At 38.7% G+C, this 13,566-nt stretch overlaps 1 protein-coding gene across 2 annotated transcripts; it reads right to left on the bottom strand.

Moving 5' to 3' along the window:
• Window positions 1-2,487: 2,487 nt before the first annotated feature.
• Window positions 2,488-12,006, bottom strand: LOC131217115 (probable cyclic nucleotide-gated ion channel 14). 2 transcript variants are annotated; one of them, XM_058211878.1, is made up of 7 exons: window positions 11,790-12,006; window positions 7,413-7,956; window positions 6,990-7,199; window positions 6,585-6,895; window positions 6,154-6,265; window positions 4,151-4,387; window positions 2,488-3,642 (listed from the first exon to the last, which is right to left on the bottom strand). In XM_058211878.1, exons 1-7 carry the CDS (start codon window positions 11,816-11,818, stop codon window positions 2,905-2,907), a joined length of 2,181 nt encoding a protein of 726 aa, XP_058067861.1. In that variant the 5' UTR covers window positions 11,819-12,006; the 3' UTR covers window positions 2,488-2,904. The 2 variants fall into 2 exon arrangements, with proteins under 2 accessions (XP_058067861.1, XP_058067862.1); XM_058211879.1 differs by lacking the exon at window positions 6,990-7,199 and having other exon boundaries at window positions 11,790-12,005.
• Window positions 12,007-13,566: the final 1,560 nt, after the last annotated feature.

Below are 13,566 nucleotides of genomic sequence, written 5' to 3'. Positions count from 1 at the left end.
ATTCATAAATCGAGAGTCAAATACACTTGTGAAGTAGGTGAAGTAAACTGTAATTATTACATTTTCACATTATAAAAATACCATCTTTACCCTGATTTGTTTGTGAAACAATCAATGTAGCAAAATCATCTTTGCAATCTAACGTAAGTGATGTCACCACAAAATTACAAGAGTAAATAATCATTATCAATTTACGTCCATTTAACACTCTAATTGGAAAACTAAATAGACCCTCAAAGCATTGAAAATTTAAGCTTCTATTGAATATATATATATATATATATATATATGGAAAAGGTACTATGTGCTCGACCTCACGATAAGCTCCCGTGAGGTCGAGCTGTGTGGGCCCCACCGTGATGCGTGTCGACCATCAACACCGTGCATTTGATGGGTCCCCTCTAAATTATGGGATATCCCAAAAATCAGCCGTATACGGAACTCAGGTGGGCCATACCATCTAAAATCATGTGAAGACACCGTTAAAACATATAAAAGCACTTGGTGGGGCCCACTTGAGTTTTGAATGCTGCTGAAACTTGGTCTGAACCCTCATCCAAGTGGGACACACATAACGGATGGGCTGGATTTGCAAACCACATCTCGGTGGGCCCAAAAAATGATTATGAATGTTTTAATGGTGCACGGCCCCTCCCCACTTCTGTATGTGGTGTGGCCCACAAAAGTCACGGATTGACTTGATTTTTGAGACCTAGGCCCACGATGGAATGGTGCATCTGACTGATGGGGTAGATGTTCGAAACGCATCACGGTGGGGCCCACACAGCTCGACCTCATGGGACGGACTCGTGAGGTCGAGCGCATAGTACCTTTTCCCATATATATATATATATATATATATATATATATATATATATATATATATATATATATATATATATATATATATATATATAATCATTAAAAGTATTAAATAATTTAAATGTCATGATGAAAAATAACTTGTAATGTGAGCTAGGGAACACGTACTATAGTATTTGTAGTGGTTGGGGCTTGTTTGATTCTTCAATTTCTAGTGTAATTCAAAGTAAATGAGCCATCATTATCTTTTCAGGGTGTTTGATCAAATCATTAAAAGTATTAATTAATTTAAATGTTGTAATGAAAAATAACTTGTAATGTGAGCAAGGTAACACGTACTATAGTATTTGTAGTGGTTAGGGCCTGTTTGATTCTTTAATTTCTAGTGTAATTCAAAGTAAATGAGCCATCTTTATCTTTTTAGAGTGTTTGGTTAAAAGATAATTATAGTACAAAAAATACACACGGGTAAAAGAAATTTTAATTATTACTTTTTTACATATTAAAAGGCCCATTTTTATGGTGATTCCCGGTAAAACAAACAATGTTACAATGGAATCATTGCAGTCAAGTGTAAGTGATGTCACCGCACAATTATAAGGTAAGTAATTATTACCCATTTTTAGCCAATTATCGTTGTAATTAGAAAACCAAACAGGCCCTTAGCATATGCAAATTATCATGTAGTATAATCTACACACAACTTAAGATATTTTCATGAGTTATGTGGTGTTAAGGCTAAACTACACTACGTACCGTAAGCTACATGCTACATAGCGTAGCTATTTAAAACACCGACCCTACCATGGATAGTTTGTACGCCAAAGTTCATACTTAGGGCCCATTTGGATACCACCAAATAAGTTACTTTTCTACTTGCAATAGTAGAGAAGTAACTTATTTCAGATAAGTAAGTTCGGTTTATGATTAGTTATAAATAACTTTTTTTACTTAAAGTTAATCACTTCAACTAATTTTTTTTAGCTTTTCTACCTTTCATAAGTTGTTGAAGAGAACAAAAGAGAGAAGAAGCTGATAAGTATGTTGTTCATCAAACATACTTATTACTGCTTAATAAGTAGAAACTAAGATAAACTACTTGAGGGATAAGTAGCATATCTTAAGTAACTTAAGATCCAAACGCCCTAAGTGGGTTATCTTAGCTATTAATGAGGATTTTTTATAGTTGAAGGTGGATCCTTGCATGGTTGGACGTTTCTCAAGTGCCCATTTAAATCATTAGGCATCTCCAATCAGTGGCTATGATCATGCTTCCCTTGTGATTTTTGTGGTCCGATCCACCTTTGAATTAATCATGTGATTAATTTCCATTAAGCCTGATGGGGCCTTAACTCAGATGAGTCATGGCTCAAAATCTCATTAATTGGGAAATCCTGACCATCCAATCAATGAACTTTTCCCCTCCAAATGTAGACTATTCATCCATTGACATGTGAACCGTTTGTTTGAAGGCCTTCAATCAGAGGGCCACCCCTTTCATGGTAAGCATCTCCTGACGAATAAACAGTTAGTCATGTTCTTATTAATTGATAGGTAGGCCTTACTCAAGTACTCCCATCTTTCAAATGCATGGATGAAGCAGCTTCTGCTAGGCCACCCCATTCATGTCTTAGCAGTAATGCATTCAGGTAGATAGATCAGATAGGCACCTAAAAAAACCAATACGTTGCCTGCAAATTCATAATCTCAACAAACCCATTCAGCTTTCTTGCTTAGAGATTAAAATCTTCATAGCTACTGTCCTGTCTTCCCCACACATGGAAAACATGTATAATGATCAGAACTGCTGATTAATGGGCCACAAAAATGGTGGCCCATAGGCCAAACGTTACACTGATATTGTTGTATCTTTTGTGATTTTGCCCATTGAATGAAGACTGTTGGTCTGTTTGAGCAATTGTCCCTTTTTTAGGCCACTGATCTGTTAGCAACTATAGTCAATCCCCTTGCATTCTGGGATATGGACCTTATAACCAGTGCCCATGTAAATAGAGATGTCTTGATGCTCACAGCAGTAGCATTCCGCATTGATGATATCATACACTACCAGTGGCCAGGCTGCTAATCGTCATCAGCCTCGGCGGAGAAGTCTGGCTCATCTGGTTTCTGTAATTTAGACATTTCCATGCCTTTGATCTTCTGAGCTCCTCTCCTCATGCTTGCGGCGAACCTCGACTCCAATATACTCACCCCGATATTCTGTCTGGCCTGAGTAGGACTGTCTGGCTCACTGTCGTAGTCCTCTTCCTCCTGCACCGCAGTTCCGTCACCCTCACTCTCATCCAGCATGAAAAAGAACGACTCCTGCAGGGTCAGATCCTTCGCCGACTGTCTTCTCTTGAACCGTCTCCATGCTGCCTGTATGAAACAAGCGGCCCATGTACGCCAATGGTGGGAGTAAAAACGGAACGTGTGCTGCAGCTTCTTGCTGTGTAGACGTCTGAACTGATTCGCGACATACTTGAGATCTTCCGCTCGTAATGCAAAAGCTTCCACTTCAACAAGGGCTCTTACTGTCCTAGTTGAAGATGGTAGGTTGAGAGAGGACCTTGGAAGCAATGCCCATGCGAGAAGCTCCTCGCCGCAGAAATCACCTGGCCGGAGAGTAATTGAATTGAAGAAGCCGGTTCGACCCCCATTAGTAGTAGAACTCTCTAATCGCCCTCGGATGATAAAGAGCATTTCCGTTATTGGGTCACCCTCTCGAACAATGAAGGTGCCTTCGGTGCTTAAGGACGATACTAAGCGCTCGCATATGGCGTCGAGAAGCAGATCATCCATCTGTGAGAAGAAAGGAACCTGAAATTTGGACAATGTAAGCGGATTAGTAACTAAGGGTGTGTTTGGATGTACTGTCAAATCAAATTGCAATTCTGGGTCTAATAAAGCAGAATTAACCATAGTGGGTGTTTGGGCTTCAGATTGCAATTGCCTTCCTTTCATGTTGGACTTGAAAGAATCATATCTACAAATCCAGGGCTAAAAGTTGTTGGTGTTTGGGAAACCAAATTACGATTGGATAGAATTTCCATTGTGGTCATTGTGCGTTTTTCTTTTACCACACAAAACATGATTGCCTATCGTTTTAGGCCGGTTCGATGGAAAACAAATACATTCTGCCTAAATGCCAAATGCGCTTTCTGCATTTGTCAACAAGACCCATATCAAAAGAGCAAAAACTGCACAAAATGCCCATTTAAGCGTGCTTCCAAACGCAATTTATTAGCAGTGCTTTTAGAATTTAGACAACTATAGCAGTGCTTTTAGAATTTAGACAACTAGATAATAGATTGGGGAAAATGCATACACGTCGAACAAGATCCAAGCATAGATGCCGTTGGATATCTCGACGGAGATCGGTAGGTAAGGCACGCAGGATAGATTCTTCATCTACTCCTCTTGTCGCAAGCCACTTGTATTGAACGAACCGCCGGACACGCTCCCGCAAATTTTGGGGCAGCTGGCGGTGTTTCATCCACTCTTCGGTGTCCCTTCGCTTAAGCCTCCATTCTTCTAGCCTCACGGTGATGGATTGCAAGTAGGTCTACACAAAACAAGAAAAATCAAGAAAATGTTCAAGTATGCTACGGAACAAATGCGCCTAACCCGAATCAAACACGAGATAGCGAGAAATTTACTTCGTATGTATGGAAAAAAAAAAATTGTTTTAAAAAGAACAGAAAATAGCTGATCCCCAACACTAGTTGATACAAAGGTGAATTTCTACTGTATTTGATGACACAAGAAGCATACTCATTACTGTTTGCACTAGAAATATCGACGATGCATAATATATTGTGGAAGTTTTAGGGTGCGTTTGGATCCAGTAAGGAATTGAACTGAAATCACTAATCTAGAAAGGTTGAAATAGCCAATAGTAATTTCTTTTTAGTTCATCACTATATATCGTTGTTCGTAAACCAGGAACTCGTACTTGGCTCGGTACACTGATGAGTCAAGGCTCAAACAAGTCAGCACGGTGACTTGGCCTAGTATAATAAATTTTAATCAGGTTTACTATATCTTTTGTTAAATTTTAGAAAGGAAAAAAAAAATTGATAGAACTTCCCAATGATTAACACAATGATGACAAGAACTGCAGCAGTACTGTGTGGGCACCAAGCTCACAGCATCAGTTAATACTTTTCATTGGCATAATGGAGTGGGCCCCACGTGCACAACATCGGCCGATGAGGGGGTGAAATGCGTTTCTAGAAGAGATCAATGTATTAAAATGGTCAATGAGGTATTGAAATTTCCTTTGCAGTTCTAGTGTCTCTCGAAAATCGCCATTACGATAGGCAGGTTCCTCTTTCCGTATACAAGAAAACTTTCTGTTTCTTGTCATTCCATATCGATTAAGCTGAATTTTCACAATTCAATTCACTCAGGCATCCAAACACGGCCTTAAGTATGAAGCTTGCAGAAAAATACTCTCAATTTATCATATCAAATACATAAAATTATGTATAATATCATCGAAATGCTGATGCGAAGACATCAATCTCCAACATAACATGCATATTTCCAATGAAAAATCATTAAAAGGATCCAAACCCCTTTTTCCTTGGAGCCGTCGGACAACTTGTTCACCACTCTTTTCATATTAACATCATCACCTTTAATGAAGAGATTTCTTGGAGGTGATGAGAAGAGGTAAAACCAGAAAGCCGTTTAACAGCTTCATACTTAAGCATGAAGGGTGTTGTTTGGATGCTCAATCAAAATGAATTGCAATTACCCCAAAAAAAATAATAATAATAATAAAGAGGAAATGGCCAATGTGGAACTAACTCCACTCCATTGGCTTTGGAGGAACTATCCCCCAATTAGCATTTGATCATTTCATGTCAAGCTTGAAACACATTGAATCGCAGTTAAGGGTGTTTGGTTATCATTATTAATCAAAGTGGTGCCACTCCACTTTGGTCATGCCTCTTTATTGAAATGATTTATCACGATTCAATTTCATTGAGCATCCAAACACACACGCTAAACCATTTCACACTTTGTAGATCATAGCAAACTAAAGTAACAAACCATGAACATAATGGAAGACACCCTACCCCTCTGTAACAACACCCAGAGCAGAGTTTCTCCATATCATCACAACTGTTCTATTTACGGGGGTGAGGAACCCGTGGATAAATTGAAAGAGAATCAATATATCTTCAATCTAATGCTTTTCTAATACAGTTTACATCCAAGATTCACATTTCAAAGATAAAGCTTTTTCCCTTCTAAATTTTGTTTAGCTGGATAATCATTTGAAAATCAAGAGGGAATTAATAAAGAAGCAATGCTAAATACCTGCATGTTTCCAATCAGATGAGCAAATAAAATCAGACCCACAATGGCAATGAGTATGGCGAACAATGTCTCTCCAATGAATGTGCTAGTTGACGGGCTTTGCCCATACGAGCTGAGAAAACAAACGAGCAAAATAGATGGTTAACGGATTTGAATGAACGATATAAAGGGTGTGTTTGGATGTTCAATGGACTTGGATTGTAATAATTCAATTCAATAAAGAGTGTCCCCTTTCATGCTCAACAAGGTACTAGCCCCCAAATCCCACTATCATCTGGAGTCCAAATTCAAACACACAGAATAGCAATACCACTTGAAATGTTCATCTGTAATGAATTGAAAGAACCACAGTTCATTTCAATTGAGCATCCAAACGCGCCTTAAAGGAAGACATGCACACATAATGAGCTCTCATTGTTCATGAAATCTACCTTAAGTTCCGCAAACCCCACCACAGACAATAGAAGTATTTGTCAATGAACTTCGAGGAGACAATGTTCTTAGTCAATGCGTCTGCAAATATGCCGAACTTGAAATCGATGTTATTACCAGGATTACAGTTCAGGAACACTTGCGTGTTGTTTGCCCAATTCATGCGGTTGGGCTTATTCAAAGTGTCACAGTCAAAGAAATCAAAATCACATTTTGTTCCATTTGGAAACTCAATTTCCTTTTGGCACTCGGATTTCCAGCATGTAGTTTGTCGTTCAATAGACAGCAAATACCATGATGCTCCCAAGACCTATACTCAAAAGATTATCAGGGAATCATATAAACACAGTAATCAATTTCCGCGTGAGTAGTTCAAATATCCAATGAAATGGAAAATTACATACATGGCTAGCTAACATGTAAAGTAGCAGATTATAGGCAGCTCCCGCCCAAGCAGTCTTTGTGACAACACCATTAGCTTTGATTATTCGAGAACTTAACGGAAAAATTAGATATAATCTTGGAATGTATTGCAACAGAACAATCAGAGCAATCGCGTTATTGGTATAATCTTGGGAGTTTCTAAGCGCGGGTATGATGAACCAAATGAGAATCTGCACAAAGATTCGTGAGCAGTCAGTTCACACCAGTTTATTCGAAATGCTGACATGAACTCAAATTCGGAGCATCAACAACTTGTTATGATTTCCATTATGAAATAAGGCCATGTTTGGGCATCCACCCAAATCAGGATTTAGGCAGATCCAGATGTTATTTTGAATTTGAATATGAAAGGTTTCTTTCTTGAATAAAACCCTAGAAATTACCTGTGGAAGAGGCAGCATTGCAAACAAGTCAATGAAGAAATCCGACCGTAAATACCTCGAAGCAATCTTCTTAGAATCCATAACAAGCTCTCCCCTCCCAAACACCCGCGAGCAGGGGGCCACATATGCCAACCGGAATTTCAAGAACATGTTTGACAGATAGAACAAATCAGTGACTATCCGGAAACATGTAACTGCAATGCTCAAATTCAAGTCCATCTTCATACACGCGGACCGCCCAACCAAAGGCAAGTATAAATACAAGGGGTCGATGAAAAGCGCAACCAAACAGGAGATAAGAAAAACCCGGTTCCATTTCAAAACTAGCTCGCTTCCTGGATCGAGTATCCGCTTCCGCCATGGCTCATGGTCTTTTGGGAAGATCTTAGACTTGTTGAACTTTGATGTACCGAAGATTCTACCATCGCTATCAGGGTTTCTCAGCAAAGGAGAGGGAATGTTGTACGAGTGTGATGGCTTTCTCACATGCTGTGAACCAGCAGGTTTTTCCAATTGTGGATGTTGTTTCCTATCTGGGTAGAACCTGAGAATCCAATCCAAAACAAGAACCATAATCAAGAATTCGAATTCAAGAAATGCTGAGAATTCAATCAGAAACAAATCCATAAGCCGTGTTTGGATGCTCAGTTGAGTTGAATTGCACTTCACTTAAATGAAGAATAAGAGAAATGTTTTTTTTGAGGATTAATGGAAATTTTATTAAAGACCCAGTTACAAACAAGCAGGGAAAGAATACAATGGAAAGAGGGCAACTAGCAATTTACAGCCCAACAAGCAACTTAACAAAAACTAAATCAACTTTCAAGATAGAAGCCCATTCAAGAACATTGACTTTAATAGATAACAGCGTAGCGTCGAGAGAACACACAAGATCCCGGAAACGACGTACATTACGCTCGCCCCAAATTACCCAGCAGATTGCCGGCAAAAGAAGGTTCTAAATTGTCCGCACCTTCTTTACCACACCTCCACTTTGCCAAGCCCAAAGGAGGGTCGAAACAGATTGTGGCATTACCCACACCATCTGAAATTTGGACAGAAAATGCTCCCAAATCTTGGTAGATAACGGGCAGGTCAAGAACAGGTGGTCGATTGATTCTGAATCTCTCATGCAAAGGCAACACATATTCGGAATGACCATGGCTCGCTTTTGGAGATTATCAATCGTCAACACCTTCTTCCTTCCCACAAGCCAAGTGAAAGCAGCCACTTCGGGGAGAGCACCTTGGAACCAAAATTGATAGGTAAAAGTCCCGCAAGGGTACGAAGGCTCCGGCCAAAGCATATTGTTGAAGGATCTGACAGAGAATCTTCCAGAACTCTGCATAGTCCACACCATGGAGTCCTCACCCTTTGGACGGACCATGAAATGAAGACAGCCTAAGAGAGATAACAAGTCCTCGGTTTCACTGTCCAAGAGCGGCCTCCTACATGGAGGAGTCCAAATGAATGAAGAGTCACTATAATCAACACACTTCACTACTTTCAACCCATCAGAGCTCACCAAGCACACCAAGGAAGGATAGAGGTTATATAACGAGCTGTCCCCACACTAATCATCCTCCAGAAAGTTGATTCTTGAACCATCTCCAAGGGAAAAAGACACTCATTCCCAAAATTGTCCTTTGAGATCAACAATGACCCACCACAAATAAGAAGCCCGATAATGAAAAGAATCCTTAGTCTCCCACCCTAGAGCCTTGAGACCATATTTGGAAGCTATAATTTCACACCATGAGTTTTGAGGTGCCAAACCACAAATTGCAATTACCATCAACCTTGGTCCAACTCAAAACGGGGAATTCCAATTGTGGTTTGGTCATTATCATTAACTAAAATGGTGTAATCCCCAGTTTATTCTTCCATAATAATAAAATGGATTGGAATTCAGTTCAATTGAGCATCCAAACACATCCATAATCTAGAATTTGAATTCAACCCAAATCAAACGCACAATACAGATTTCAAATTCAACTATATAACTAAGAATCCAATAATAATAATAATAATATAGTATAGAATTAGAATTCAAATTACTAAGGACTTAATCCAAAAATAAAAATCTAGAATCAAATTTGATGGTGAAACGAATACAAAAATCAACCATAGGCTATGTTTGGATGCACAAGTGAATTAAAATGAGGACTTTTGAGTCTAAGATGACAATCCCCAGCATTCATGAAGAGTCAGTAGCTCTCAAATCACAATCGTGTTCCTTTCAATTCCAACCTGAAAGTAATGTAATTGCACTTTGGTTGTTTCCGCTTCATGAAACTAATAACTGCACTTTGATTGGATAATGCATCCAAATGCGTCGATAATATCCAAATAAAACCAATATATCAAGAATTCAAATCTGATGGTTAAAAATGACTCGATCCAAACAAACCATTGAAAGCAATGTAATTGCAATTTGAGCCTAGTCTCGGAATAGCAGTTTGGTTGCATTCACTTCACTGCAATTCGATTTGATAATGCATCCAAACATGCCCATGATCTACCATTCAAATTTGATGATCAATTAATACTCCAGTCCAAAACAAAACCCAGAGTCGAGAATTCAAATTCTACGGTTACAAATGACTCAATCCAAAACAAACCCATGATCCATGACTTGAATTTGAACATTTCTAAGAAATATTTTCTGAGAAGAGAGAGCGAAAAAACTGGAAGGTTGGTGGTTACCTTACGAGCTTCTCTGTCTAGAATTCCATACAAATTAGTGGAAATTCAAAGCACTAAAATTGTTAATAGACTTGGAATAGGTAATGCATCCAAACACGCCCACAATCTAGCACTCAAATTCAACAATCACTTAAAACTCCAACAAATAACAAAACCCAAATATTGATAATTCAAATTTGACGGTTACAAATGGCTCAATTGAAGAAAAAAAACAGAAGTTGTGTGGTTAACTTATGAGCTATAGTGGAAATATAAAGCACTAAAATAGTTAACAAACTTGGAATAGATAATGCATCTGAATGCGCCCAAAATCTAGCACTCAAATTCAACGATCACTTGAGACTCCAACACAAAACAAAACCCAAATATCAATAATTCAAATTCGACAGTTACAAACAACTCAATCGACCAAAAAATAAATAAAAATGATCCAGAATTCACATTTGAACATTTCTAGGAAATATTTTCAGAGAAAAGAGACCAAAAAAAAAAAACATGATCCAGAATTCACATTTGAACATTTCTAGGAAAGATTTTCGGAGAAAAGAGATCAAAAAAAGAAAAACCAGAAGTTGGGTGGTTAACTTATGAGCTTCTCTGTCTAGAATTCCCTACTAATTAGTGGAAATTCAAAGCACTGAAATAGTTAATAAACTTGGAATAGATAATGCATCCAAACGTGCCCATAATCTAGCACTCAAATTCACCGATAACTTGAGACTCCAACACAAAAAAAAAAAACCCAAATATCAATAATTCAAATTCGACAGTTACAAACAACTCAATCGACAAAAAAAAAAAACATGATCCAGAATTCACATTTGAACATTTCTAGGAAAGATTTTCAGAGAAAAGAGATCAAAAAAAGAAAAACCAGAAGTTGGGTGGTTAACTTATGAGCTTCTCTGTCTAGAATTCCATTCTAATTAGTGAAAATTCAAAGCACTGAAATAGTTAATAAACTTGGAATAGATAATGCATCCAAACGCGCCCACAATCTAGCACTCAAATTCAACGATCACTTGAGACTCCAACACAATACAAAACCCAAATATCAATAATTCAAATTCGACAGTTACAAACAACTCAATCAACAGACAAAAAAAACCAAAAAAACATGATCCAGAATTCACATTTGAACATTTCTAGGAAAGATTTTCAGAGAAAAGAGATCCAAAAAAAAAAAAAAAAAACCAGAAGTTGGGTGGTTACCTTATGAGCTTTTTTTTTTTTTTTTCTACACACGCACACACTCACGCTGTAGTGGGATTTCACCACCTATGGGTACTCGAACCCCTGACCAGGTGTTGAAACTCCAAAGAGTCTACCACCGGAGCAAGAGAAGGACCCGGTTACCTTATGAGCTTCTCTGTCTAGATTTCCATACTAATTAGTGGCAATTCAAAGCACTAAAATAGTTATGGGACTTGGAATAGATAATGCATCCAAACACACCCAGAATCTAGCACTCAAATTCAACAATCACTTGAAACTCCAACACATAACAAAACCCAAATATCAATAATTCAAACTCGACAGTTACAAATGGCTCGATCGAAAAAAGGAAAAAGGAAAAAAAACCATGATCCAGTATTTCGCATTTGAACATTTCTAGGGAAGATTTTCAGAGAAAAGAGAGCCAAAAAAAAAACCGAGAAGTTGGGTGGTTACCTTACAAGCTTCTCTGTCTTGAATTCCATACTAATGAGTGGAAATTCAAAGAATGTAGAAGCTTAACAGACTTGGAATGGATGTTTGGTTTTCATCCAAATCTGATTTTGTCTTGATACAACAGATGTTTGAATTTTATGATTTCTGTGAGGAGTTCAGAATCTGATTTTTTTTGCATCTGGATTCGGGACAGCAGACAATAGCTAAGGTTTGGATCTGTGTCCTATGCATTGGAGATGTACACACTTCTTTGGAGTTTATGCTTTCCACGCGAATCTCGCGGTCGGCTGACTCCTTGCGTGTAGATGTTTTTGCAATCCCTACACGCGACCACACGTGCCAATTTATCATGTGTTTATAGAACGAGAATCTGATCCGTTTATATGATGGGGCCGCTTAGTTAATCTGAAGGAGAGATGAATATGGTCAATTCACTGGTAAGGAAGATATGATTGAAATGAATGGACGGTCTGAAACGACTTGTGACTTTTAATAGACCGTGTCTTTATTTCACGCATGTGTGGATAAAATTATAGTTATTGGACTGGATTTGCGAATTCAGTGTGGGCCTGACATGATGCATGGATTGGATTTCATATTCGTGCTATTTTGGAACGTGTGGACTGCGTGTAGGATTGCGTGTGGGAATCTTAAAAATTCTGCCGTCAAAGGACAAAATGACACTCTCTGTTGAATGCAAAGCAAGCGGAAAGGAGGTGGCCACCGAGGTGGGTAGGATCCCTGACCGTGGGGCCCACCTTGATGCATTTTCCTTATATCTACGCCGTCCATCCGATTTAAAACTCATTTTAGGGTGTGATCCAAAAAATGAAGCAGATAAAAATCTAAGGTGGACCATAATACAGGAAACATTGGTAATCGATCATTAAAAACTTCTCGTGGGCCACAAAATTTTTGTATCAATATGATATTTGTGTGGTCTCTTCATCCAGGTATTTTTTACCTTATCAACGGGTTGGATGGAAAATAAACATTCTGCTGGCCCCATGAAGTTTTCAATGGTGGGGATTCAATCGAAACTATTTTCTGTCGATGGAGAGCTGAGTCGAACCGAGTACGGTCATTCTTACCTAATCAACGGGTTGGGTGGAAAATAAATATTACAGAGACCCTTAGGAAGTTTTTAGTGGTGGTCGTTCAACTACCACCGTTTCTTGTGGTGTGGTCCACCTGATATTTTTATTTACCTCGTTTTTGGTCTAATTCAATTTAATGATATGAAAAATTGAATGCACGGCGTGGATAAGACATATACATACATCATGGTGCGGCCCGCAGAGCTTTTCCAGCATAGGCCAGTACCGAGCTTGGTACTGAAGGCGTTACCACCGAATCCAACTCTTTATGCCACGTCGTATATGCAGAATGCAGTCTCCTTGTGCGGAGACTGGAGTTGACACCAACTGGACGAGTCGCGCGCGTACGTATACAATCCTATCGCAGAAAAAGATGATAACATGACACACGTGTGATAGATCACATCCGTTTATCAGATATTTCCGTGTGTATTATATTTGAAAAAAAATTAATTCTACTTGGAAGGCCATATCTGCCCGTTGAAGATGCACCTTTAGTAAATATTCTTCAACCATCCATTTTAAATACAAGAATGGCCCACCTAGTAAGCAAGTAGCAGACTATCCTAATGGTGGGCCAGGAAAAATACAGATGGATACCTTCTGATGAATGTTGTACATCTTAAATACATGTTCCACGCCGGCACGTGTTACCGGCCAGCGCGCTGTAATTGAGACGC

The sequence above is a fragment of the Magnolia sinica genome, chromosome 10 (assembly GCF_029962835.1).
Source record: "Magnolia sinica isolate HGM2019 chromosome 10, MsV1, whole genome shotgun sequence".
Lineage (NCBI taxonomy): Eukaryota > Viridiplantae > Streptophyta > Magnoliopsida > Magnoliales > Magnoliaceae > Magnolia > Magnolia sinica.
Note: the sequence above shows the minus strand (reverse complement) of the source record. Positions and strands in the feature narration are given on the sequence as shown.

Bases quoted from the DNA above. Each gene is read 5' to 3' on its own strand.
- LOC131217115 (XM_058211878.1), bottom strand. From the start codon at position 11,818: ATGGAATTCAAGACAGAGAAGCTTGTAAG. The intron at 7,957-11,789 runs GTAACCACCCAA...TTGGATTCTCAG, and splicing joins AAGACAGAGAAGCTTGTAAG to GTTCTACCCAGATAGGAAAC. The intron at 7,200-7,412 runs GTAATTTCTAGG...ATCTTTGTGCAG, and splicing joins CAATGCTGCCTCTTCCACAG to ATTCTCATTTGGTTCATCAT.